Source organism: Pituophis catenifer, unplaced genomic scaffold, assembly GCF_029215685.1.
Source record: "Pituophis catenifer annectens isolate HBS135680 unplaced genomic scaffold, rPitCat1.0.hap2 SCAF_2, whole genome shotgun sequence".
NCBI classification, from domain to species: Eukaryota; Metazoa; Chordata; class Lepidosauria; order Squamata; family Colubridae; genus Pituophis; species Pituophis catenifer.
The window spans coordinates 146016928-146044808 of record NW_027256882.1 but is presented as its reverse complement, the minus strand read 5'-3'; the positions used below and the strand labels follow the sequence as shown (position 1 = coordinate 146044808).

The window sequence follows — 27881 nt, the reverse complement described above, 5'->3', positions numbered from 1 at the left end:
TCCAGGCATAAGTGTAAACAATATTCATTTCTTTTGTTATTTTGTTAGATCTTTTGAAACAAAATTCATTCATGAGGCAATTCCTAGTGAAGTTTTGCCTGATAACTTGGCTCCACCAGCGCCAAGGCAAGGCAGTCCAGGTCATACTCAGTAGTCCTATAGTACAAAGTCGAAAGTTGTTGAATTCAAAATATGCTTTACACAATAATAGCCAGACTAACACTGTTTTCAGCTGCTAATTCAAAATGTGCAACCCCTGGGAGCTGATGAAAGAGGACAAGGAACCAGAGTTTTAGCAGTATGATGATTCCATAGATCAAATCTTCAGACACTGATCTCCATAGAAAATAAGATACAAAGTGTATGGACTAAACGTAGAGGGCTCTAAAAGGAGCTAAAGCCACTCTGTAGGGGTGGTGAAGAAAAGTGGGGTGCCCTGTAGGTAATGGAGAGCTGCAACACTTCTGCTCAACTCAGGGCTTTTTCCCTCTTATCCACAACGAGAAGATGCAGCCATCATGGCTGCCGTGAAGCTGGGACAGACGAGGCAATAAAGAAAGTGCAGGAGTGGGTGCAGGAGTGGTGTAGATAGCCAGTGACTGGAGCTGGGTGAGAAGATTCCTTTTTTATTTAGATCCTAACTTTAAAAAGAAAAAAAAGAGAGAGAGAAAATCTAGGAAAAGAGATTCTTTGAACTGTTTGTTAAAGCAGCGAACAATTATACAGAGAAAAACTCTAGATACGAAAGAAAGGAACTAAGGGGAGAAAAACTAAAGACTTTTTAAAACATAGAAAATTGGACTTTCAAACTGGGTAGGCGTTGTTTTGGAAAGGCATTTTAAAATACTGGAACTATCTATTTGAATAACTGACTTTGCTTCTATAAACTGAATTAAAATTGGATTAAATAATTTGTTACATTTGAAACCTAACCTGAGGGCGCCATCTACTGTTGAATGGAAAATATACCATACCCTTACAAGCCTGGGAAAGTTTGTGATAAGAGAAATAAACAAGACCCATCTGAAGGACTGTGGTGATATTTACTGTTCTATAATTATTTACTTTATGATTACTGGAGACTCAACTGTGGGAATAAGGAAGACTTAAGTAAAATAAAGTGACTTTTGATGTTTGGAAATCTTCCTGGACTATTTAAATGGAACTGATTGAATAAGCTTGGAATATAAAGAATTATGAGTATTGTACTTCCTGAGGAGCAACATTAGACTTGAATATATCGTATTTGGACTATTGAGTAAAAGCGGGACTTACTAAAATAAGACAAGATGCTCTATCAGGAGGAAATAAGTGAAATCTCGAAAGAAATAGGGTTGATGTTCCAAAGCATTAAGGAAACTATGACAAAGAATTACAGGGAGATCAAGAACCTATTGTATGGCATAAATGGGAAAATAGAAAATACCCTGCAACTAATAATGAAGACCAAAAATTCCAGGAAAGAGAGGAGTCAAAAGAAAAAATGGAGGAAAAGACAGAACAGAAAAACCAGCAAATAAAGCATGAAGATGAGAAGGAGAAGATAATAAAGATAATAATGATTGATGAAATAAACCAAGGGGAAAGTACTTTTGAGAGATTTAAAAATAAAATTGGATAAGTAGGAAGATACTTTTGAAAGGGAGATAGGGGCCTGGGTGAATACTCTGGAGGCCGGGCAGCATAGGAGGATAGAGATGAGTGAAATGTTTAGACTGAATAGTGAAAACACAGATGTAGATAGAGATAAGGATCCAAGAGAGGAGTATGGGGGACAAGTCAAAAAGCGAATAAGAATGGAAGTATTAAAACGGGCAAGAGATTATGGATAGAAAGGAAATATTTTTTTCATTCTTTTTTTAGTGTAATGATGGCCTGATTAAAAACTAGAATAAAGGTAGAAATAAGAATACATACTCTTATATAAAGTACTCTTATATAAAGTAAGGTAATAGCTAGGTGGAAAGATTAGAGGTCAAAAGATGATATTATTAAGTATGTTTAAATAATATGGTAATTGGCACTAGAATGGTGCATTGAAACATTGAGTAATTAAAGAATAAAGAACTATATCTTAATATAAACGTGTGTATAAACATTAGGATCGGCAATGATGGCCTGATTAGAAGCCAGAATAGATAGACATAGGGGGAATATTAGCACACATATTTTTTTATACAATAGAATAAAAGCAATAACTAGAGGGAAAGATTAGAGGTTGAAAGATGGCATTACTATGTAACCTGAAATAATATTGTAATTGGCATTAAAATGGAACATTGAAATATTGAATAACTACCTTAAAACAAACATGCATATTAATACTAGGATTTCATAAGTTTGATTAATGTAACAAATATTAATATCATTATTACCACTTGTCCAAAAATGAATGATACCCAGATGCTGCACTACTCATGTATTGATGTTGATGTATATTTTTTAAAAAAATCCAAAAACTTTAAAAAAGAAGAAGAAGAAATTGTAACTGGTAGCATTAAAATCTATGAAGAAATTAACTAGGATGATCTTGTCCAGCTTTTGACAGTGGTTGTCAATCAGAGCGACCAAATCAATTTCTGTTAATAATTAAGATGACAAAATACCCTGAAAGGCCAGTAATTCTTCCCTCTCTGCCACAATAATGTCTCTGCATCACTTGGCACACTTCCTACATCCCTCAAAAATATTTTAAAAATGCCAATCAATCAGAAGAAGTTGCCAATTCAGGAAGCATGCTTAAACAATCTATGCTTGTTTCATAGGTGAATTTAAATGGTTTTTCTTACACATGCTAATGTAAGTTGTATGTATCATTGTTAAAGTTTATTCAAAATTAGAAATCACCTGCTACCTTTTTATTTTAATTGATGCCCAGGGAGGACCCAACAGTAATTGAAAGCAAAGATTCACATTCTTTTTGCCACCTACAGATTTCTTTATTACATTTATATGTATTGGATTTTTTCCTCAATAAATCAATGAACAGGTATAATGTTTTTGACTCATTTGTTCAATTGATTTCTCTTTATCTGGTCTCAAGACTTGAGTGAAGAACAGATCATGTTTTAGGTCATATTTATGCACAAATGTTGAAAATTCAAAAGGCTTCACAAACTTTGAAGTACTACTGAGACTTTTGGGGGAGGTATGTCAAACTGAAGGTATCTCCAGGAAAGCAGAGCTGACAATCATTGCAAAGACTAAGGAACTGGTGACCAGACTGTTTCCTTGGAAACTCTCTGGATAAAGAGGATGGGAGATTGCCCACGTATGCTCCCATTGATTGCCCCCTACAAGGGAACATCAGGACAATAATTTTTGGCAAGTTTGAGCTCTTGGAGATAACAAGATTAGCCGTCTTGCTCACAGACATGGTGAAGACTTTTAAAGGACACTAAGTTCGCAAGCCTCACTTTGTAATCACTTTTGAAAATCGTTCATTAACTACTAAGTTATTAGAAGCCTTCAAAATGACAAATTCGAAAATGCTGGATGAGTCTGCCTTTAATCCTGAATGAAAGAAAACTTTTACTATAAGCTTAAGAACTTTAAAAATCTGAAATGAACAGCAAAAAGCTAAATAAGATTTTGATCTTAGAAAGTGATAAACAAACTAAAAGGCCAAGATAAAATTGGAATATTGAAACTTTTATGATACATTTTAGGAATAAATTATAACGTATGAACAGGTTCTCACGGGAAATCAATCCTCTTTTGATTTTTATGAGACATAGATAAATAATGTAGAGCTAGTTTGATCTAGTAGTTAAGGCACTAAGCTAGAAGCCAAGAGATTCTCAATTCTAGGCCCACCTTAGATATGAAAGCTGGCTGAATGATTTTGAACAAGTCACTCTCTCTCTCTCTGCCCACCTCACTTCACAGGGTTGTTGTTGTAGTGAAAGTAGGAGGAGGAAGGAGTATTGTATGTATCTACCACCTTGAGTTATTGATAAAAATAAAGGCAGGAGTTAAATAAATTCATGATTTCAAAATGTGGATACTAAAAGGTTGTTTTTAGATAGAGGAAATATATACAAGCCTGCAAGATGTCTGATTATGGCAATAAATATGCTGAAGGAAACTTTTGAGCAATGGAATCAGAAAATAGTCACAATGTCAACAGTATCAATAATGATGTCTGCTTCTTATGATAGACTGTGTCCAAAAGAAATGTGAAATGTGAAACCAATTTTATCTGACAAGGTAGAAATGGTATTGAAAGTGGATTTACAACTGACAGCCCAAGAAACTGCAGTGGTCCAGAACACAATAGCATACGCAGGTTTTGAATGCCCCATGGTTCAGTTGAGTTACAGTGTTGCTGTATGTGTTACACCAGGGCTGTCAAACTCCCAGCCCATGGGCCAGATGCATAATGCGCCATCCACACCCATGCCCGGTTTAGTGAAGGGGGAGAAAGTCTCAATACGTCATGTGACGCCACCATGACGACATGAGTTTGATGCCCCTGTACTACACTGTCTCCCAGTTGCTTTCTGGGTGCAATAATTAGCTTTAATTGTTCTATACTTGTTTTAATTGCCTCCTTTTATTGATACTATAATATTTTTATATGGTTTTTATGTTTTTCATTGAATACTGCCCAGAATCGCTCAGTGAGATGGGTGTTCTGTAAATTTAATATAGTAATCAATTAATTAAATTCATTCATAACCTTGAAAGCTTTACATGGCAGCTGGCCAGGTTATTTGCAAGACCATGAGAGTATCTGCCTGTCCTATTAAATTAAAGGGCCTGGCGGCTCAGCAGACTGATAGCATTGTGATTAACACCAGCTGTCTGCAATTACTGTAAATTCGAATCTCGCCAGGCTGAAGGTTGACTCAGCCTTCCATCCTTTCTAAGGTAGGTAAATTGAGGACCCAGTTTGTGGGGGCAATAAGCTGACTTTGTATAAATATACAAAAGTATGAAGGCTATTGCTTAACGCATTGTAAGCCGCCCTGAGTCTCCGGAGACGGGCGGCATATAAATCATTTTTTTTTAAAAAAAAATAGATAGGGTGGGCAAATTCCAGATCTGCTCCCTTAAATGCCACCTGATGTACAAGACTTCTCATTGGCCACCCCAGATCTTTGAAACAGCCTCCCACCTAAGATCCAATGGACTTATATCCTTTAACCCTACAGAAGGCAGTGAAGACCTGGCTTTTGCCCCAAGCATTGAACTAGGATGGGGGTTGAGCTGAGAAACTGGTCTTGCAACTGGGGGGAAGGTTATTTTTTTTTTATCTTGGTTTTTAGGTCAGTTTGGTGTAGTGGTTAAGGCAACAGGTTAGAAATCAGGAGACTGTGAGTTCTAGTCCTGCCTTAGAGTTTTTATTGTGGGGAAAACAAGAGGAGAAAAGAGTATTAGGTATGTTCACTGCCTTGAGTTATTTACAAAAGTAATAAAGATTGGATATTAAACAAACAGACAGACAAATACGGTTTTATGTTACCTAGAACCATTATGAAATAGGCAGCCATATAATTCTGCAAATAAAATAAAATAACCTGAATTGAGCTAATCCACATTAACAATGTATTAGCTAACATGCCCCAATGTATGTGTTCTTAACTGTGTTTTATGAATGGTCACTATTATTATTTAATTTTTATTGCAAGTATCACAGATTGCATTTCTTACTTTTCATTCCTTCTGAAGTCATTGTTAATTGTATTCTGTCAACTGAAGCTAACATTCCATGTATCTGATGAAGCAGTATTTACTCCATAAAAATTGATGCCATAGTAAGCATATCGATTTTTATTGTGCCTTAATGCTTCTTGTTATGTTTTGCTGCAACCAGCTGTGGTGGTGACCTCTTCAAGAAATATAGTGTGTAAAATGCTGATATGGTCATAGAGTATAGGTGACCAATTTTTTTTCTTATGTCAAATATGGAAATGACATTGATACCCTTCTGCAGTCTTTGGTCACTAGCTGATACAAGTAATCCTCAACTTACAACCGTTTGTTTAGTGACTGTTTGAAGTTACCACAACACTGAAAAAAGTGATTTATGACCATTTTTCACACTTACAACCATTGCAGGATCCCCATGGTCATGTGAACAAAATTTGGACACTTGGCAACTAGCTCATATTTATGATCGTTGCAGTGTCCCGGGATCATGTGATCAACTTTGTGACTTGCTGACAAGGAAAGTTAATGGGGAAGCGAGATTTACTTAACAACCGTGCTACTAATTTCATAACTGCAGTGATTCACTTAACAACTGTGGCAAGAAAGATTGTAAAGTGGGCCAACACTCAAGTTACAACTGCCCTGCCTAGCAATGGGAATTTTGGACTCAATTGGGGTCATAAGTCAAGGACTACCTTTAGTCTGCTATACCCACACTTTCGCATTTTTATATTGATGTAATTGGCAAATATTTTTGTAGTAAGCTAGAAGACCTAATTCCAATTTATAGCAACAGAATTTAATTTGAAAATGGGACCACTGGTTCAGCTACAAAGTCATTAGCTTGACTGACTAGTTTCGCCTTACACTTTTCTTAATAAATGGGTGTTGTCCAAAGTTGTTTGTTTCCTCTTACAAAGAAAAATATCGCACAAGGGTGCAGTCATTGTCCATTCCTGGTGTGCGACATATTTCCCTGCTCAATAAAAGAACAGGGAAGCATCAGCAGTCACATTTCCAATGTGCCAAATTACCTGCATGTATTATTAGAAAATAGTACTTTGCGCCTTCTGTCTAGAAACCTGTGAACAGAGCACATTCATTGGTTTATAATTAAGAAGAACAGTTATCCATTAAAAGGTTGGAACAGATTCTTAAATGTTTTAAGTCAATAGAGAAATCTAGGTAAATATTTCTTCGGAAGTTTTGGGGTGGTGGTTTTGAGATACTTTTAGAAATCCTGCTTTTGGAGCTGTGTGTGGTATCAAATCAACAAAGAACCCCTATTTCCAGATTGCTTTTCTTCTTACCTTTGAGGTGCAAAAGAGAAGCTAAAAAGGGAGAAGAAGGGGTCAAAATAAGCCCAAATGATTCCATATTGTAGTGGAATTGAGTTAATGGAATCCAATTTTTAGTCAAGAAGGTATGTGGGAATATTTAAAAGGAACTAGCAGGTATCAGTTGGCACACAATATCATAGAGTATCTGTCACGTTATATCTTCCCAGCCCCCAGTGGAGCTGGTGACTCTTTTCCCCTTCCCTTCCCTTTTTTCTTCTTACTGAGATGAGGTCATCCAGATAAACTCCCTCTCCCTTCCCCCCCCCCTCCAAACTTTAAAAAAAAAAAAAATCCACAGAGGCCTTTATGTTTTTCTAATAATTGGCAGCAGCAGCACTATTCTCCTCCCTTTCCCCCCTCCCTCTCTTTCAAGTGATGAATAGCTGGCCCTAGATCAAAGGCAAGCCCTAGGGTTTTTTTGGCTGCCACAAAAGGGCGTTGGAATTGGCAAAACTCCCAGCTGCTTAGTGATAGGCATGCAGACGAGGTGCCAGGCAACAGAGGTCAGTGGCAAAATGTCTGTACACGTTCTTCATCTAAGATAATCTGGTTTCCCTTTTTGTTTGTGTTTTTCAGGCCAATGGCAAGTTGAAGCAGATTGAAAAGGAATATAGTCAGAAGCTCGCCAAATCTTCACAGGTAGGAAACAAAAATGAAGCATAACGAGGCTATTCTTTAGGAAGGGTTTTTTTTTTTTTTTTGTCTTTTCAGTTAAAGATGAAAACAGAAATAAGCCACATTGGCATCTACACTTATAATACCAGGATTTATTCTAACACACATTTCCTTTCCATATAGTTAAATTCTGCTGTTGGCAGATGTTACTTTGTTTTTTACAGTTTATTCTCACATGTTATTGCCCCCCCCCAATATTAATTTAAATAATGAATTTGCCAACCTGCGGGATTAAAATGAAATTCTCCAAATACACGACATCTGGTTCTCACAATAGTGTTAATTTAGTTACAAGGAGAAAATAACATCTCACATAAACTCCAAAATTGGGTCATTGGATCCAGCCAGCTACTCATAAGAGGTTATCTCTGTACAAAATCCATAAGTGTTTTAGTTTTTATCTTCACTCTAGAAAAAGAAAAGAAATTGGCAGGTTGCACACGATCTCCTGACTTTGCAGTGCTGCCAACCCAGTCATGCCATTGTAGATGGAAATGGAAAGAGAAATGAAAGGTCCTAATGTCCTCTATCATGTCTGGGAGTGAGGCCTAAAAAAGATGGCCAGTTCATACATGCTCAGGACATCCTGCATTGTATGCTACTTGAACATGGACATTTTTGCCCTCTTTGGGTGGGGTGAACAATTATTACAACTTATTGTGAGTATATTACCTCATAAGGCACTAGTATTTGGGGATTATATTGCCTTTTCATTTTTTATCCCTGTGCAGATATAGTCTTTATGATAGCATCGTCTTTGAATGTAGAAGCACTGATAGCATTTGGGGGAGAGGAGTAATTTTAAGTAGATTGTTCCTATCTAGCACTACCTTTTCGGATAAAGTTCTTTCAAGAAGACCAGTTGTCTTCTTAATCAGTCCACCAGTAAAAACAACTATGTTGATCTGTCCATCAACATATTCCTTCTCTTGCTTACTTTGTTAATTCTATTATCTGAGTTAATTGCTTCTATCAAAATTGGAAAGGACATTTGCTCCATTTTTCCCCTTCTCATTTGGAGAGGAAGAGTCAGATTTCTACAATACAGTTCAATGGATGATTGTGCTGTTATTAGTGTAGGTTAAAAGACAAGTCCGACCAAATTACATTTACTCAATACTTACCTCCACTTTCTTAATTATGAACAAGAATACTAATGTGTTACATGAGTACAGCCTGGTGGAACCCCATTTTTCATCATTAGAAAAGTAGTAGGAAGCCATAAATGTGGTATCAGTGGAGAGATAACATGGAAAGGAAAGGAAGACTAAATAATTATTTTAAGGCTTGCACTGACTCCTCCCTGAGCATTAGATCTGCTGGGATTTGATTACTTTATTGCACAAGCAGAATGAAAATAGTTGTTTGAAATATATCTTCTGAACATTATGCAGTCTGGCCTAGATGTTATTGCACCATAATCAAACTTGGAAAAGCTAAACAGAGTCAATTTTCGTTAGAAGGTGGATGTCAGGTTTCCAGGAAATCCCAGTGTGTAAGCTACACTGGGAAAAAACATAGGCCGTGGCAACCAGTTCCATATAGTTGTCAAGAAACCTATTTGTCTACATGTCCATGAAATCCTCATAGTAAAGTTCAGCTACAAGTAGACATAGCACTTATATAACATCGGAAGTTATTCTTCCCAATTAAATTATAAAAATCTGAAATGCTGACTCCACTGAGGGTGTGAATATATTCTGGGAAACAAATGAACACATTTCTAATCAGTGTGTGCTGATCAGAAGTCTAATAGGATGGTGGTGTATAAAATGTGTTTTCAACGGCCGGGCTACCATTTAAACACAGTTTTGCAATGTTAACAATTGGTCATTTGTAAATTTTGTATGGCCTCTAACTTTCTATGGCCTCCTGGACCATTTTCAAAAGAAAGTGTACTTCAAGAACTTGTTTCTAAATGTGGTCAAAATAAATAATATTTCTTCCCCCCCCCCAAATATTAGTGCCTAACCATTGGTTTGCTTACTGCTTTTAGAAGTTATGTGAGCATCATTTGATGTGAATTGAAGCAGAAAACTGGATTGTTTTAAAAGGAATGGATTCAGTCTAGGGATGGGCAAAATGTTTCATACACTTACTCTCACCTGCATGGAACAGCTGATTTTGTCCCTGTCCCTGTTCAAAACAAAGCTTGCTTTGTTTTGGAGTTTGTAGCAATTTGTGGACCAAAATGTTCCAGATTGAAGTGGGGTGTGTGTGAAGGTAAGAGTAGGAGAAGCTAAGACTGACAACTATCTGTAGTCAGAGGTGGAATTCAGCCGGTTCGGACCGGTTTGGGTGAACCGGTAGTGCCGATGATCAGTTGGTCCTGCCCACCCGGCCCTGCTCTATCCTGTCCTTTATTTCCTGCTTTGTAGCTCATCTCAATCGTGTGGCACAGCTGATTCCCCCCCCCTTGCTATTCTACTTACCGTTGCTGACTTGGAAGTAAACAGCTGAGCTTCTAAATGCTCCATTTTCAGTGCTGCGCACAATCGCCTTCAGCACACACACACTCACTGAACTGATTGTAAAACCGGCACCATTCCACCACTTTCCGTAGTGATGGTACATGTGAACATTCGCAGCAGTTGCTGTTGAGAGGAGGCAGAGTGAAGACCCTGGCAAGATTGGGGCTGGCGCAGGATGCCCTCCTGGATCATCACTGGTAAATATGTCACACTGGAGCATTAGCAACAATAATAGCAACTGATGTGACAGAGGGGAAAAAAACATTCTGGAAGGTTCGGGACATCACCAGCAGAGGAGAGATAGGGTAGAAGATGCTAAGAAAGTTAGGATGGGTGACTCAATAGACAGACAACATGGAGTAGAAAATGCAACAGATTTGACCCATATAATCACTCTAGGATCCCTTTGGATTTTGCTGTGGGCAGAATCCAGAACAGCTAAAGCATTCTGAGTTTTGCTTCTGCTTAACTATTTCAGATTTAGCTGTGATTCAGCAGAAACTAAGCCTACCCCTGTTGGGATATTCTTTCCTGGTCTTTCTGATCCCTTCCCTCCTTCTCTCGCCTGCTTCCCCTTTGCCAATGATGTTCCAATACAGACATTGGTTTGAATAATTGTGCTGATTTGGCAGCACTTCCAGAATGCAATAGTTTCAGCTTTGAAACAAAACATATTTTTCATTTTGCATGCCCCTGTTACTCTATAGCATTTTGTAAGGGACATTTGCTTCCTTTGAATTATTTTTTTGGCTACAAAATCGAATGAAATATTCAAATTAAAAAGCTGCAAAATGGTTCATAGATTGCTTTGCTTTACCAGAATTCAGTTTAATATTGCAGGGTATTTTTATATGGACAAATGCTTCAGTATCCTTAGTGTGTGATCCCCTCTGCATTATTACAAACTCAGTCAAAATAGTATTCAGAAGTGTTTACACCAAGTTATCATTTTTCAATCTGGTCTGCTCCAGATCTGCTGTTGCAACACCAAACTGCCTTGCCAACATAGCCAATGGCTGAGATGCAATCCAAAAATTTTTGGAAAGTGCCAAGGCAGGGAAGGTTGTTGTAAGCAAGTGTATTAGGTATTCCAACCTTTAGAAGTAATTAAATGATATAAAATTTAAAACATGTACCCAAAGACAATTCACTTTTACAGTTGTGTAATTCAACGTTTGTTCATTATAGTCACAAGGCATAGAGTTCAATATTAAATTGTTATATGACATCAATCAAAGTCTATTCTGTTCACTTGCAGAGTCTTTCCATACTGTAACCCATAAATATTCTGAAAAAGACAAAGTGGCTGACTTGTAACTACCGTTCTTTAATCTAGGGACATACATATGAATTATACAGTTTCAGAGAAGCATTGTCTAGAGCTGGCATGTGCACCCAGCCCTGGACTTTCTAGTAATACGGTCCCACAAAATTGTAAACTGTTATCATTGATGTATGATTTTTAGTGATATTTACATACATTAACTAACTATATATTTAATATGGGGCAGAAGACAATTCCCCTTCACTCAGTGCAGCCCAGGCAAGCTAAAAGGTTGGACACCCATGGTCTATAGTTATATTCTTCCCTGCCACACGGGAGTGAAAAATGGTAGGTAATTGGTAGGTGTGAGTAATAGCACTGACCCTGATCATGCCACACTTTTTTCCCCTTCAGGATAGGTGTGGGGGGGGGGAGGGGGGAGAGAGAGACCGACCTAAGAAGTGGAAAGTGCCAATTTCCTTTTGCAGCAGCTAAGGGTTAAAAATTCACTGACAGATTACAATTTGACATACCTAGGAATCTGCACTGCTGTAATATGGATATATGTCAGCTGGCCAGAGGAATTGATAATTTAATTAGCCATGCCATGCTGTAGCAGCTGAGAAGGGCTGGGTTGCCTGCCTAAGTTCCCCCAAGTCCTCTGGTAATGCCTGTTCTTTTGCCCTACCTTCCTATTATGGAGCAGCTGTTAGGCTGTATTTCTGCTGCTGCCATCTATTTTGGGGAAATACTTTGACCTGGCTTCCTCCTCCTCTGATCACCTGAGTGTGAGATAAATAGGGGATCTCATACCCTGAAGACCATTATTTGCCAGAGAATAAATTTTTAGTTGAAATGAAATGAAATAGCAGTGTCACTGTCATAAACCAGCATAAGTAGCTATTTTCATTTATACGGCCTTCAGTCTAAAAAGACTTTAAGCAGCATTTATGAAAAAGCTTTATTGGAATTAGACTTTGGATATATATGTGTAAGATTAGTCAAAAAGCCAGTGCTTTTAAGTCCTGCTGAATTCAATAACAGTAATTATAACAAAATAATGAAAAAGGAACATGAACTCTATACTGCCACCTCCTGGTCGTTGTAATTTTAGGAGTGTGACCAGAGAAAATAATTCCCCCTCTCTGTCTGGAACAAAAGCACAATTTATATTTTAAAAATTAACTATTAAAAATAAAAATGTGAAACTTCCTTTTAGCTTTAGGAAGTCACATACAAAGCCAATTACAGATGAAAAAAAGAAAGAACATAATGCCAACAAGATAGCAAACAATGTCTTAAAATCAATGTCCCATAAAATGCTATCGGGACGATTGGGTACAGACCCACATTGGGGGAGATCTGTGGCTGAGAGAGCCTAAGAAGGAACAAAAATACAGGAAGCAAGTTGGCTTTACAAACTTCAAACACAAAAGTTACCAAGGGCAATTTCCAAAAAAACAATCAAGCAGACACACCCACAAATAATAAAGCACACATGCCTGACAGTGTATTTTATTTTGCTGTTCCTGTTTCTCAGTAATTCAGTGATTTATCTGGATAAGCCTTGCTCCTTACAGATTTCCAGATGTTGATCAGAATGATGACCTTTCCTCCTTTGACTTGGTATGGGTCCTGATCTAGAACTTCTTCTTAACCTCCATTCTGCAGGGAAATCAGTTTGGCACATTACCACATACAGTCCACTTTTTCATAAACCTGGAGTGTTGCCCTTTGTTTTTCTCAAGTTTTGTCTTTTTCCAAGAAACCAACTCTCCCCTGGCTTTCACCAGTTCCTATTCCAAGCCTTCATTATCTGAGGATGTGTTCATTCCCTTAATGTGTCTTGTATCTAACCACAATCTTGCTCACTGTCCCTTGAGAAAAAGACTCTTTACCAGAAAGGGTGAGGCCTAATGGAATTTTTTTTTAAATCTGTTCAGGCAAGCCTTTCCTTTCCCCTTTCCCCCTGCCCCTCTTGAGGATTACAAAATGACTGAACTGTTTTGCTCTCTAGCCAAAAAGGATGTGCTTTGGATAATCTTCCTATGTCCTATCAAACATTCTTTACCAGCAATGGAGACCTGGAGAAAATCTCTTTCTGCTTACCTTTGAAATATTGGTGTATTATCCATATGGGTGAAAATCTGTGAGTGAGAACCTCTCTTTACTGATCTGAAAAACATGTTCTTGTAAATGGGGATTTACCTTTTGACTACATGTGCAAACACAACCTCTGAAAAAGTGTAAATGAATAGAAAGTTTAGCTGCAGGCTCAAGAATCATTGAAAATTTCTTCTACAGTGGTTGCCTTAGCTACCAGCTAGTTCTGAAGATGCAAGGAATTTATATGCCAGGTCCTCTGTAGAAACCTTGTGATAAGAAGGAATTATGGCAGTGGGTTTCATCTGTACATGGAGGAATGCATCACTTATAAAGCCCTTGCAACAGCTGGAGCTTTTGCAAAACTCAGAGACAAGGTTTCGCAATAATGAAAGAGGTCAGCAATGAAGTTTGGATGCAGTCTCCATTTGTAGAAAATATCTCAGGTGTGGTTGAAATTGTGAAATTATATTGGCTCATTCAGATAGATGACTAAAGTCAGCTCAATCCCCCATGCCCTGGTCATCATTCATTTGGACTACAGGTGGTCCTCGATTTACAACCATTTGTTTAGTGACTGTTCAAAGTTACAATGGCACTAAAAAAGTGACTTGTGGCCATTGTTCACATTTACGACCGTTGCATGCATCCCCATGGTCACGTGATCACAAATTTGGATACTTGTCAACTGGCATGTGTTTATGACAGCTGCAGTGTCCTGGGGCCGTGTGATCACTTTTTGAAAACTTCTGACAAGCAAAGTCAGTGGGGAAGTAAGATTCGTTTAACTGTGTTACTAACTTAAGAACTGCAGTGATTCTCTTAACAACTGTGGCAAGAAAGGTTGTAAAATAAGGCAAAGTTCACTTAACAATTGTCTGGCTTGACAACAGAAATTCTGGACTCAATGTGGTCGTGAGTGAAGGCCTACCTGCAATGCCTCTCTACATGGGTCTAGCCTTAAAGAATATTCAGAAACTATAATCCATGCAAAAAGCAGCATGGGCAGGTCTAGATACTTGTAAGGTGGCACATCTTAACACCTTTGCTGCATGAGCTGCACTGGTTGCCAGTTTGCTTTTAGGTCCAATTCAAGATGTTGGTTATCAAGCCTTCCTAACGTGGGACCAGATTATCTGAGGTACTATCTCGCTTCAATGGGAGTGTTTGTCCCACTCACTGTAGCAGAAGGGTCTTGCTACAGATCCCATCGGTCAAGAAATTCTAGCTGACGGTGTCCAAGAGAAGAGCCATTTCTGCCGTGACCCCTGCCCTTTGGAACATCTTTCCACCAGAAGTGAGATCTGCTTCCACCCTCTTGGCCTTCCAAAAGGCCCTGAAGACAAGGCGCTACTGGATGGCTTGGGCCCCCGATAGGAATGGTTTATGCTGAAGGTGGTTGATGGAGTAATAGAGGAGATCCCACCTCCCTACTGCTTTGTGCACTTGGTTCTTAGTTTTATCTAATTCTTCTTAATTGTAATGTTTTTATATTTGCTTTTATTGTATTGTATTGTAAGCTGCCCAGAGCTACTTTGAATAGTGAGAAGGGTGGCATATAAATGTAATAAATAAATAAAAATAAATAAAAATTAAGTAAATGAAAAAGTCAGGGATGAAATGTAAAATTTATTACTACCGGTTCGGTGGGCATGGCTTGATAGAGGGATGTAATGTGACTGGGTGGGCATGGCCAACTTTTTTTTTTTAAAAAACTTTTCAAAGCATTTTTTTCCAATGCTTTGAAAAGCCTCTGCCGATCAGGCAACTCAACTGGGATTGTCAGAGACTTTTCAAAGCATTTTTTTACCACCTCTTCAGCCAAGAGGTTGCAGGAAAAAATGCTTTGAAAAGCCTCTGACAATCCCAGCTGAGCCACATGATCATCAGAGGCTTTTTAAAAAAAACTTTTAAAAGCATTTTTTCATCGGAAGAGGTTGTAGAAAAAATGCTTTTAAAAGTAAAAAAAAAAAGCCTCTGATGATCGTGCGGCTCAGCTGGGCATGGTGGGGGGCGGGGGGCACAGGGATTTTTGCTACCAGTTCTCCAAACCACCTGCCGCCATCGCTACCGGATCGGGCGATCCGGTCCGAACCAGGAGCATTTCACCCCTGGAAAAAGTTTCATGAACCAGAATTCCCATGCAAAGCTGTAGGGTTAGATGAGTACATCAAACTAAGAATATCACCCCACCATGTTTATTGACACAAAGACCATTGCAGGATAGTTGATTGCAGTGTAATATTTTGAGGCCCAAAAAATCTGCACAACTCCTGGTAATAACTGTAGTCATGATACATCATATAACCACCTTGAATAGTATACTTCTTAACCAAGCTTCAAAGTACCTGGCATCAGAATAATAGAAGAGGCAGGAAAAAAAGGAGCTTGAAAGGAAATCTGGAAGGTTTCTTCATGAAAAAACGATTGAAGGACTGAGTTAAGGAGATAAAGATCTTTACGGCCCTCTCTAAGGGGGTTTACAGAGCCAGCATATTGTCCCCAACAATCTGGGCTCTCATTTTACCCACCTCAGAAGGATGAAAGGCTGAGTCAACCTTGAGCCTGGTGACATTCGAACTGCCAAATTGCAGGCAGCTGGCAGTCAGCAGAATTGGCCTGCAGTACTGCATTCTAACCACTGCGCAACGGAAACCGAGTTCTAGTATTTCTTAGGCATGAAAACTGACTGGGTAACTTTGGGCCATTTACTCTCAGCCAATCCCACTTTACATGGTAGTTGTTATAGTGAAAATGGGAGGTAGAAGTATTAGGTCTGTTTGGTTCCTAACTCTGGTTCCCATCCTCAAAACGTGTGTTCTTCCTAAATGTGATTAAGATGCTAGGCTAAAAACCAGGACACTCTAAGTTCTAGTGGTGCCTTAGGTAAAATCCAGCTGAGTGGCTTCAGGCCAGTCCCTCTCTCCCAGTCCAACCCACTTTTCAGGTTGTTATTGTGAGAAAAATAGGCTAAGGAAGGAATATTGTATTGTGTATGTTTGCTGCCGTGAGTTATTTATAAAAATAATAAAGATGGGAAATAAATAAATCGGTACCTTCCAACTTCTTACTTGTCCTCGTCACAATTCTGAATTTTTGATTAGCTTTTACTTTGGCCAGAATTGATGCATTGCATTATTTTTTGCTATTTTGCTAGGGTGTTACAAAAATGCCCCTTCAAACCAGCATGTATGCCCATTTAAGGATAACTCAGTCCATAACTCATATGTTCCATTTTTACTTTATCAACAACAGTGTTTTTTCAAACTTGGCAAATTTAAGATGTATGAAACTTCAGCTCCCAGAATCCCCCAGCCATGGATTTCTCATGGATTTATAGAGAGTATAGCTTTTATTTGCTGCTACTTTTATCCAAGGAGAATTGATATGTACCCTTGAGTTGCTTAGTTTTCCCTTATAAATGAACTGTATATATTTTCTTTTATCTGTTTCTATTTTTAGATATGTATATATGCTCATGTACATAATAAACACTGATTTGGTTTAATCCCCACTACAACAGCAAACTACCCTGTTAACAGTGAAGAGATTTCCACCCTTGCTAGTTCAAAGAAAGGCTGCTTCCAGTCTAGCATACACTGAGATATATTACTTGCAAATGGAAACTCTTTTTATCTCAATACTGTAAATCTGGCTAGGTTTACTGTCAAATAATGTTTTAATCACTCACAATCAATTGATTATGTAAAGAGTACAGAGTACAATCTCCTACGTTGATCTTTCCATATAAAACAGAAAGAAGATAACATAAGAAAAGTCTCAGTTTATCACTTGGGGATGGTGGCAGCAATATTTTAAAGAATATTCATTAATGTAGATTAAGATTATCCACTTCTGACCAAATAAACTAGGTTTTACTATTTCCGCAAAAAGAAAATCTCAGCTATAGAAAGTTCCTAGTGATGGTTTGGCAAGGAAAGAACCCCCACCAAAGATGTAATGCAGAGACTGAAATGAATGCTGCTTTAGCACAGTGCTAAATGTACACTATGTAGTTCAGAGCAGGTAGAAGAGATTATTGGAGAAAATTTGCTTGAAAATGGCTAAATAAATGTATTGGTAACTATTCTGTCTCATGCAAAAAAGGCAGACTGACTATACTATACATTAGTATAACGTATGATAATATAATACATTTTCCTTCTTTGGTAATTAACTCAATATTCTCTTGCTGCATTTCCCAGTATATATGCAGAAGTGTTTCAGACTATCAGTTTTCAAACCATTACAGTAAAGTGGAAAATTGGAATCCTATATTTGATGTTTTATACATAACAAGTGTGCTTTGTTCTGGTATGCAGATTATTGAGGGACTTTTGTAGTGGAAAATTTTCTCCTAAATGTTTTTGTTAGCAGTTTATACTATTCCAAACTCAATGTTTCTATTCTCTGTAGAATTTTCTGCTTGCTGGCATGTAACATTAATTTAAGCTATTTAGTTTTCACAGTTGAGTTTGCCAACTCAAATTCTTGTGTCAACGATAAATACATTGCAAAATGTATAACTTCTTACTGTTGCAATAGTTTTAGCATGCTGTTTTCTTTTTAGATCATAGCTGAACTTAAGACAACGATTTCCTCTCTGACAGAGGAAAGCAACCAGCGGCAACTTGCTGGAGAAAGGCGTCTGCAAGATGTTTTACAAAAGTTTGAAGATGAGAAGCAGCAGCTGATTAGAGATAATGACACAGCAATCAAGGTAATCTGGGGCTTTGAGTCAATTATGCTGCCAGCTGTTTGAGTATAATTAAAAGTTTTGAAAATATTGACTGTGGCCTTAAAAATGCATGTTGAAGTCACACTTTTATAGAAGTCAGCATTTTTTTCTCTAGAAATTTCATATAAAATGCTTGCTATTTCTGTTGTGTTTTAGATGAGTTTTGAATGCTAAAAATACCAGTGAATGAAAATTTCTAAACACATTACATGGTTAATTGGAAAATATCTACCACTTATCTCTTTTGTGTGATTTAACAAAATTCATTCACATTTTCCTGAATCACATGCTTGAATATATGGTTCATTTCTAGTTTGAAATATTCAGCATGTTAAAAGTTACATTTTTGTGCTTCCTTACCAAACTTCATAGATATGAATAGAAAGAGCTAGAATAAATGGGGGATTTCAGCCTTGTATCAGAGTTGGACTCTGACTAGGTCTTCTTGAAGTATCTGAAACAAGGTTTGACTGTGTTACTGTAGAAATTTGATCTAGTGATCTTTGAAAAAATGAATAGATTCTAAGAGCTCTTTTACTGTGTCCACCTGTGCTAATTAGTTCCATGTCCCTGGCATGTAGTTCGATCCAAGTGATGGTGACCTCATTCTTGATTGAGGATCTTTGATTAATTTGGATTTTGTACTTAGTTTGGGATTAATAATTATATCCATCAATGATTGTTCCATGTGTCAGGAATTTTCTGTGCCACCATATCTACCCTAACGGAAGTGGGGCCTATTTGATTGGCAACTGGCACCAGACGATGGGTGGACCCAATTGGATTTCAGAAGCAGCTTGGATTTTACCCCAAAGCCTGGTGCATGGATTGGTGGAGGTCTTGGTCTTTGGTTGTAATGAACAAGTGATAGGTACCTGGATTGGGTCACACCAGTGTGGATTCTTTTTTTTAAATGGATCATATAGAACAGGGGTGTCAAACTCGCATCATCATGGCTTCATCATGTGACATATCACAACTTTCCCCACCTTTGCTAAACTGGGCATGGGTGTGGTCAGCGCATGATGGACCCACGGGCCGCGAGTTTGTCACCCCTGATATAGAGCTTCTTGATTTACTAAGGAACTGTAGGAGATAAATGACACAAAGATGCCTAGAAAGTTGCTAGTGAAAGATGAAAAGTAAAGCCAACCAAGCACAGGTAAAAGCCTTTATTAGGATGTTCCTTTTGGCAATAAGGGCAGCAAAGCAAATGTACTTCTCTGCTCTAATGTACTTATCACATCTGTAGATAGCCAACCAGCAGTCTTGTTTTGGATTGCCATGTCCTTCCTTGGGAAGGAGAGCCATGAAAATTCTTGCAGAGCAATTGTGGAGAATATACTATACTCAACACCTGTCAGACAAAGTCAGTTTACTTCACTTGTTGATGGTGCTGACTGGACAGATCCCTTAGGAAGTGACCTCTGGGAGGAGTTTGAGCCAATCAGTGAGTCTGGCCAGTTATGTTCTGGACCTATTCCCCCCCCCCCCCGTTGTCAAGGACTCCTGAGTGTCCAAACAGTTGTTAATGCCTTTCTGCAGGAGTGAATGGTTCCACCAGCATCAAAAGAGTTGGTGGTAGACTCCCTACTCAAGAGGGCCCTGGATAAAATGAATTACCTGGATCCTTTTCAGTCTGGATTCAGTTTGGGTTGTAATACAAAGATGGCATTGGTCACACTGGTGGATGACCTATCATCAGGTCTCCAAGGTAGACCTAACTTTGAAACCAAAGATACACAAGCTAATTCTATTTTTATTGTAAGATTATAATAACAGAATCTTGCATGGTAAATCATCTGACTCATTGCCTGGAAACTCTGGGGATCTGGATGGGGGGACCCAGCTCCAGCTCAACCCTGGCAAGATGGAGTTGTTTTGAGCCTCGGGTCTTTCTTTGTTATCTCTGACATTCAATGATGTAACACTTCCACAGACAGTGTCTGTGGGACATGGCAGCTCCCGCTTGGAAAGCAGGTGGAAGCTATAGCTAGAAAGCCTTTGCACAAGATATGGCTTATACACCAGTTTCACCCTTTTCTAGACAGGAGGCATTGCTCACTATCACTCATGCCTTGTCATTTCCTTGTGGACTATTGCATGTATCATTTTATTATTGGCCATTCAGTGAAGGCTCTACTGAATATTTCTCTTGCTTGATGCGTGGCAGACATTGTACCCTGATCCTATATAGAATTCAAAATGTTCAAATGTCATAAAGACAAAAATGAAAAGTATACTAAGATGAATTGATGATCTCTGTCCAGTGTTACGAGGGGCCTTCAAACTATAATGAATATTCCCTTTCCTCTCTTCTGTCCTAAATTTCCAGTTTGCTCTCACATTGGTCCAGGTTTCTCCAAACTCTCAATATTTTAAATTTGTTATCTTGATGTGAAGTTCCTACCATGTTTCCTCAAAAATAAAACATCCCCTGATAAATAAGCCCAATCGGGCTTTAGAGCACATGCACTAAAATAAGCCTCCACCTAAAAATAAGCCCTCCCCGAAAATATTTAAACGTAGAGCTGGAAATAAGATAAGATGGCAAGAGGAGCCCCATCTTGCTCCATGTGCCTCAAAATAATAAGACCACCCTGAAAATAAGGCCAAGCACTTTTTTCGGGGTTCAAAAAAAAAATATAAGACAGGTCTTATTTTTGGGGTAACTTGTTGAAGGATCTCAGTTCATATGAAAACAGAAGTTGCATAATCAAAGTGAGACATTTATGACATTCTATACTTGAAACATTTCAAAATTAATTATTACATCATGCTTTAAAATTCTACTTCTTAATGGTTTGCTGAATAGCTATTGTTGTTGCAGTTAGGCTTAAAGGTTCAGGAAAAGATTGTAAATTACATGCTATTAGAAATTTTGTGATTGCTTTATTTTTCATTGTTACATTGTATTCGGCTTCTAATAACAAATCCTGAAACATTCCAGCACTTGTGAGACAAGATCAAAACTTTGATCAATTTCACTGGGTTCAGGCTGGTGTCAAAAATCAGCCAAGAACACAAAAAGCTGAGTTATAGGCAAAAGCATGATCAAGGTCCAGTACAGAAGTCAAGCAAAGGATTCATTATTGGCTGCCAAATTCAGAGCAGTAAGCAGAACAATGTTGTCAGATCCAGACACATGTCAGGGGTTCCAGGATATCAGGTGAAGCTTAGAGTTGAAGAAGAGCTGTCCAGAATATACTTCAATGTTTGATTGCTTTCAGACAAGAAAGTAAGGGCTCCTGGCCCAATTGGTAACATTCTAAAGCTGGTTGCAGAAATTGGACTATTCAAAAGTAATAATCTATCCCCAAATTAACCATTATTTTTGAAGTGCTCTTCCAAACAATTTGACAGCTTGAAGCTTAGTATTGATGCTCTTGCTTTCATACAGTTGGGATACTTGCATGGAGAATTCCATCGGCTCTTTACTTACCTTCTGCTCCTCCAACCCTCAGAAGAGAACTAATCTGAGAAAGCTATAACCTGTTTTATTCCTATCCATTTATAAAGTAAGAACATTTCATTTGCAAGCCTACTGTTACATTATTAATTAAAGCTAATTTATCTTATAGGAAATCTTTGTCTCTTCACCTACTTACTAATAGTTGGCTTTTCAAATGTCTATTTGGAAATACCACTGGCTTTGAAAATGTTATAGTGCTCTAAATACCTCTTAATTTACATATGACAAGTTTGTTCTTTTTTTAAAAAAATCCAGTATAAAGCTTTTTAATTGATTTAGTGATTGTAATGTATCTAATGCATGAAAGTGTCTGTGTTGGCTATCACAATGTGTGCCACAAGCAAACCTTAGTTACTCTTTTAAAAAGCATGTTGAAAAAATGCTGCATGTTTTTGAACTCTTTATAACACATGCCTCTAATTGTGTTATGATTATTTTGTTTGTTTGCTTGTGGCTTGTATATCTCAATTCAGAAAGGGGGCACCATTGCACTAAAAGTGAAAGGGGACAAATTTTAATATTTGAACTATTCATTACATGACTTGTGTATAATTTGTGAATAGTTTTAGTATGATCATTTACTTGATCTTAAGTCAAAGGATGAACAACGTCTTTAAACATCTAAGAATTTAAGAATATTGTTTGTGAATATACTTTGCCAGACACATGTCAGAATGATGTAGATTGCAAGGTTCAAGCTTATGACATTAACCAAGATTATGACACAATCTGTGGTCCAACTGAGCCCTTGGTATAAAAACTTCTTGTCTCTACTTCAACTGAATCATTCAGAGAATCTTTCAGCCTTTGAAGTTGAAATAGCAGAGCAAATATGTACATAGAGTCATTGGCTTCTCCATAATGGCATCTGGAAGTCAACATTTCTAATAAAAGAATCTTCATTTCAGAGTGAGTTCCTTATAAGACCTAGCTGACAGTATAAACAATCATTTAATGCCCTCCATTAAAGTATACTAGTTTAATATTGTTGACCCCACAACAATATTAAGTGTAATTTAATGGTGGATATAGTTCAACTATCAACAGTAAAGGAACAATAAATTTTAATGGTGAATATGGATTAACCATCAGCAGTAAAGGAACAAGCAGTCAAGCAATATGCCACGAACTATCATCTCAAAATTATACTGCCAGAATTTGAAAGCGGAGTGTCAGTTTTTAGTGGTACATTTAAAAAATAACAATCAAGGGCACAAGCAACTAACCGATAACAATTATCATATTTTTTGATGTATAAGACGCACTTCTCTCCCCCCCCCAAAAAAAAGTGGGTGGAAGTGTCTGTACGTCTTATACAGTGAATGTTGCCGAAGCCCTGCCCATCCGCTGGCCCACACCCTTTGGCTTCTGCCTCCCAGCAATTTGCCTCCTTGCAGCAAACAACAAACAGCCTGGTCAGCTTCAGCACAGCCTGATTTAGCATGAGCAGCTGATTGGCGGTTGGATCTGTATCCCAGAATACCACCGATCAGCTGTTCCAGGCTGTGGGGCTCACCACCGCCCATTGCCGCCGTCAATGCCCATCACCGCTGCTGCCTCCGTGCGACTCATTTTCGGCCTCCCCATGTCCCATCTTCAGCCTCTGTTGGCCCCATTTTCGGCCTGTTCCAGGCGGTCGCTGCTTGGAATGGGCCAAAAATGGGACGCACAGAGGCCGAAAATGGGACACACGGAGACCAAAAATGGGATGTGCGGAGGCGGCAGTGGTGATGGGTGGTGGCGATTCCCGCAGCCTGGAACAGCTGATAGGTGGTATTCCGGGAGGCAGATCCAATCACCAATCAGCTGCTCATGCTAAATAAAGCTGTGCTGAAGCTGACCAGGCTGTTTGCTGTTTGCTGCAAGGAGGCAAATTGCTGGGAGGCAGAGGCAGATTTTTTTTCTTGTTTTCCTCCCCAAAAGCTAGGTGCATCTTATAGTCCAGAGTGTCTTATAGTCCAAAAAATACGATAAGTGTTAAGCTTTTTTTAGATGTAATACATGTATTTTATATGGAAATATCTGAAGAAGTAAACTAAAACAATGAGCCTCCCTCTTTCCAGAAACATCATGTCATCCTCAAACTTCTTGAAGTCCTCCAAGACTTTTTGAAAAAGAGCTCCCAGCAACAAAATGTTTTCAACTTCAGTTCTTTCAGTGGATTTCAGATGACATTGACTTTCTAGGATTTGAGGTAGGAAAAGGACAGGGCTAGAAGATGAGATTTTTAATGTAGAAATGAGACGGTGCTTAAAAAGACTGATACCTCAAATTGTCAGCTGGCTCTTCAGGGAATAGAGTTGGTTTTCAAACATCCCCCATATGTCTACATATAATCAATGCCACTCTGATTCATTATTCATCCAATTGCATTGTTTCATGATTATTTTATTTTTTGAAAACTTGTGCCTAGAAAGGACCAACTGTCAAATAGTAGGCATTTCTTTTTCATTTAATGTCAGAGATTGAGGCTTCGTCAAACAAGGCTTTTTTATGTCTTCCATAAGGGTGATAATGCCTAGCTCCTTTTTTCATACTCTCCAAGCAAGCTTCTTCTACACATCACAAAATGTTTTTCATTTTCTCCTGGGCTATTTTTACTCTTGAGCAGAAGACACACATTGAGTGCTTATTCTATGCGAGGTGTTCTGCCCAGATTGTTCTGGAATATTATGACTTTCATTAAACCATCTCTGGGAAGGCATGTGTCAAACCCCCGCCATCTCCAGATGCTTGACAAATGTGTATTAGCCTTTCAATTGTTAGGCATGTTGCATATCACATAATCACTGCCTCTGTGTTACTGAGACTTGATGGCTTTGCAGTAATGGAGATGAGGTTACTCCTTGGAGGATGCAGAGAACACATTTGTGTAGGTATCCATGTAGTTTTTATAAATATACCATAAATATCCATCTCTGGCTAAAGGAGCATTTGGCAAGAGAGTGAGACAAGCAGTGCTTCCAACTTGGACTGTGGGTGCATTTATACAACCTAACTGTGACAATTGCTTTCCTGCACTTCAGGAAAAAAAAGGGGCGGATTGTAAATGCTTATTCTTAGAAGGGCAAGGATAAGCAGTAATGGCATTCTATTTTTGGTAAATCATAAAAATTCAGAAAACTGGAACTCACTGAAATGCCCTACTTGCAGTCATTTCCTCCCTTTTCCTCTGAGTATTTTTTAAGGAAATGTATTTTAGATATAAGTGATGAGTTGCCTTAGGTTGCCAAGCAGAGGCTAGGTAGTTAAGCATCTACCGGTAGCCTAGCAACTTGACTTTAAGGATCCTTTTTCCCCCTTGCATATCATATAATCTCTGAGTTTCTGGAAAAAAAATACTTCCTTTTATTTATTTATTTGTATTCTAAAACTGAACAATATGATATTCTTTTAATTTTTTTTATTTGCTATAATTTTGTATAATAAGCAACTATTGAATTGTATTAAATTTTAGGTAATTTTAGATCAGTTAAAACAATTTAAATTTTTAAATTTAATATTCTATTTCCAATATACAATTGTTTAAACAAAGCCATCAATTTAACTTAAATGTTCATGAAAACTTAATTAAGCTGACCTTTCTGAAATGTTAAGCTATAAATTTATTAGTTCAGTTATTATCAATAAATAATAATTTATTATTATCAATAAATTTCAGTAAACATAACTTCCTCTAATAGCAAAGGAAGAGTATCTTTCATTGAGTTGCTAGTACAGTGGACTAAAGCACTGTTATTAACATCTGCTGCTTGCAATTACTGCAAGTTCAAATCTTACCAGGCTCAAGGTTGACTCAGCCTTCCATCCTTTCTAAGGTAGGTGAAATGAGGACCCAGTTTGTGGGGGCAATAAGCTAACTTTGTATAAATATACAAAAGTATGAAGGCTATTGCTTAACACATTGTAAGCAGCCCTGAGTCTCCGGAGAAGGGTGGCATATAAATTAAAGCAAAAAAAAAAAAAGTTGCTACTTCCACTTGCTTTAATAGGCAGGGCCAAATTTATGTACAATGTAGCTATAGGAAAAAGGGTAACTTCTAATTCTAGTCCTGTCCAGTTTTAATGTGAAAGCTATAAACAAACACTCCTCTACTTTTTATAGTCTTATATCCTTATGTGATAGGTGTAAGAAAAGATAGAGTCTTTCTTAACATGATAGCAGTATTCCAGTATTTGAGAGGCTGCCACAAAGAAGAAGGGGTCAAATTATTCTACAAAGCACCAGAGGGCAGGACAAGAAATAATGGTTGGAAACTAATCAAAGAGAGAAGCAATTTGGAATTGAGAAACTTCCTAACAGTTAGGACAATTAACCAGTAGAACAGCTTGCCTTCAGAAATTCTGGGCGCTTCATTACTGGAGGTTTTTAAGAAGAGTTTAGACAATCACTTATCTGAAATGGTATAGGTTCTCCTGCTTGAGCAGGGGGCTGGACTAGAAGACCTCCAAGGTCCATTCCAGCTCTATTCTTTCTAGGGTCCAAAAGGTCCATTGCAGATACATACCTGGTCAGATACATACAGCAAGCTAAATAATATGACTTAATGGAAATGGTAAAACAAGGTTTTGTTTTGTCCATCAAAGAAGCAGCCATTTGTTTAATAGTTATCCTTGGGAGACCACTGTGATAATTCCCTATAAAATAGCAACATGGGTCTCAAAGGATGGGGGCCAATTGTGTCTGCAGGATTGCTCAGGGAATCTAGACTATGTAGTCTATGGTAGCACTGTTGTGGTATGTGAGAAAGAAATGCCTAAGGAGCAGTCAGATAAGAGAGAGCTTAACCCACAGCTGCATGATAGATGCAGAAAGAAGGTTTAGAAGGGATCCTCCCTAACTTCTCAGGTTGTAAAGGAGACGGTGGGAGATTTGTACTTTCAGACTTGCAAGATTCTGTTAATGTAGCCTTACAGTAAAATAGCTCATCTGGTTGTGTTTCATGTTTGGACTACCTGGGAAGGCTGACATCTGTCCAGTTGGTTTATCTGGTCTTCGTTAGGTTTGAACCTATTATATATAATTCCCAAATCCTGGACAATCAGACTCTGTGCACTGGTTGATTAGGAGAATCTAAATCCTGTTCACTTGTGAGGAACTATCTTTTGCTGAAAGTTTCATTGTATAGTTACTTCTATCTCTGCAGTTCACATTTGAGATTTTCACATCATGGCAGTTGGATTCAGTTGTTAGAATCTAGAGCTGGAAGAAAGGAATCTTCCCTCAAACATTTTTGCCCAAATATATGGAGATCACTAGAGAATCAATTTGCATTTCTGGTCAATTATGAGATCAGTCCTTCTTTTCGCAGTTTACCAATTTAAGGACAGTAGAGTCTACCATGTAAACCTCTGAATTCTATTGATAATCGCAGTCATGCATAGAGAATGCAACAACGGTGATTCCATTTGGTACTTAGGACCCAGAGATCTTAATGTTAAAACTTAGTAAATTTGTCAGCAAGCAGTCCTCTTCTATTTCTGTCTCAGGGATCTTTTGTTCCAAGGCTAGCTAATAGTTTGTATGATATCATATACTGTATATCATTGTCATCATAATATATCATTTATATATCATCTAGACTTTCTAAGATTATTTACAGACAAATCAAAATCGAACAGATAAAAACTGTCCAGTTCAAAAGGTAGCCCTTCCTCATCAGCATTCAAATTTCCTTGATGCCTCGAAGAGCCTCAATGGCACAGTTGGTTAGAGTGCAGTACTACAGGCTACTTCTGCTGCCTGCCGGCTGCCTGCAATTTGGCAGTTCAAATCCCATCAGGCTCAAGGTTGACTCAGCCTTCTATCCTTCCAAGTTGGGTAAAATGAGGACCCAAATTGTTGGGGGCAATATGCTGACTCTGTAAAACCGCTTAGAGAGGGCTGTAAAGCAGTATATAAGTTTTATTGCTATTGCTATCCTGTGGAAAATAAGTCCTCAGTGACTTTTTGAAATCCAAGTACTTGAGTTATTCTGCATCTTTGAAGGCAAGATATTCCAGAGTGTGAGGACAGCCACTCCCAGATTGCAGGGACAGAGACAGGAGTTTGATAGCTGGCTATTGTCAGCATATTGATTATAACTGATTTAATCTTTGAACATGAACTGTGAATCTGGTGGAAGGAGAACATACCATTAAAAGAAACCAAACTACTTCCAGA

The 27881-nt window shown here is 38.1% G+C and overlaps 1 protein-coding gene across 1 annotated transcript in view; it reads left to right on the top strand.

The window, feature by feature from the left end:
• CEP112 (centrosomal protein 112) overlaps positions 1 to 27881 on the top strand; it is a 276604-nt gene that overhangs the window by 195898 nt on the left and 52825 nt on the right. Inside the window, exons 22-23 of the mRNA XM_070934742.1 lie at positions 7572 to 7634; positions 18079 to 18228. Coding sequence (XP_070790843.1) covers positions 7572 to 7634; positions 18079 to 18228 — 213 coding nt within the window. The remainder of the gene's footprint in view (positions 1 to 7571; positions 7635 to 18078; positions 18229 to 27881) is intronic.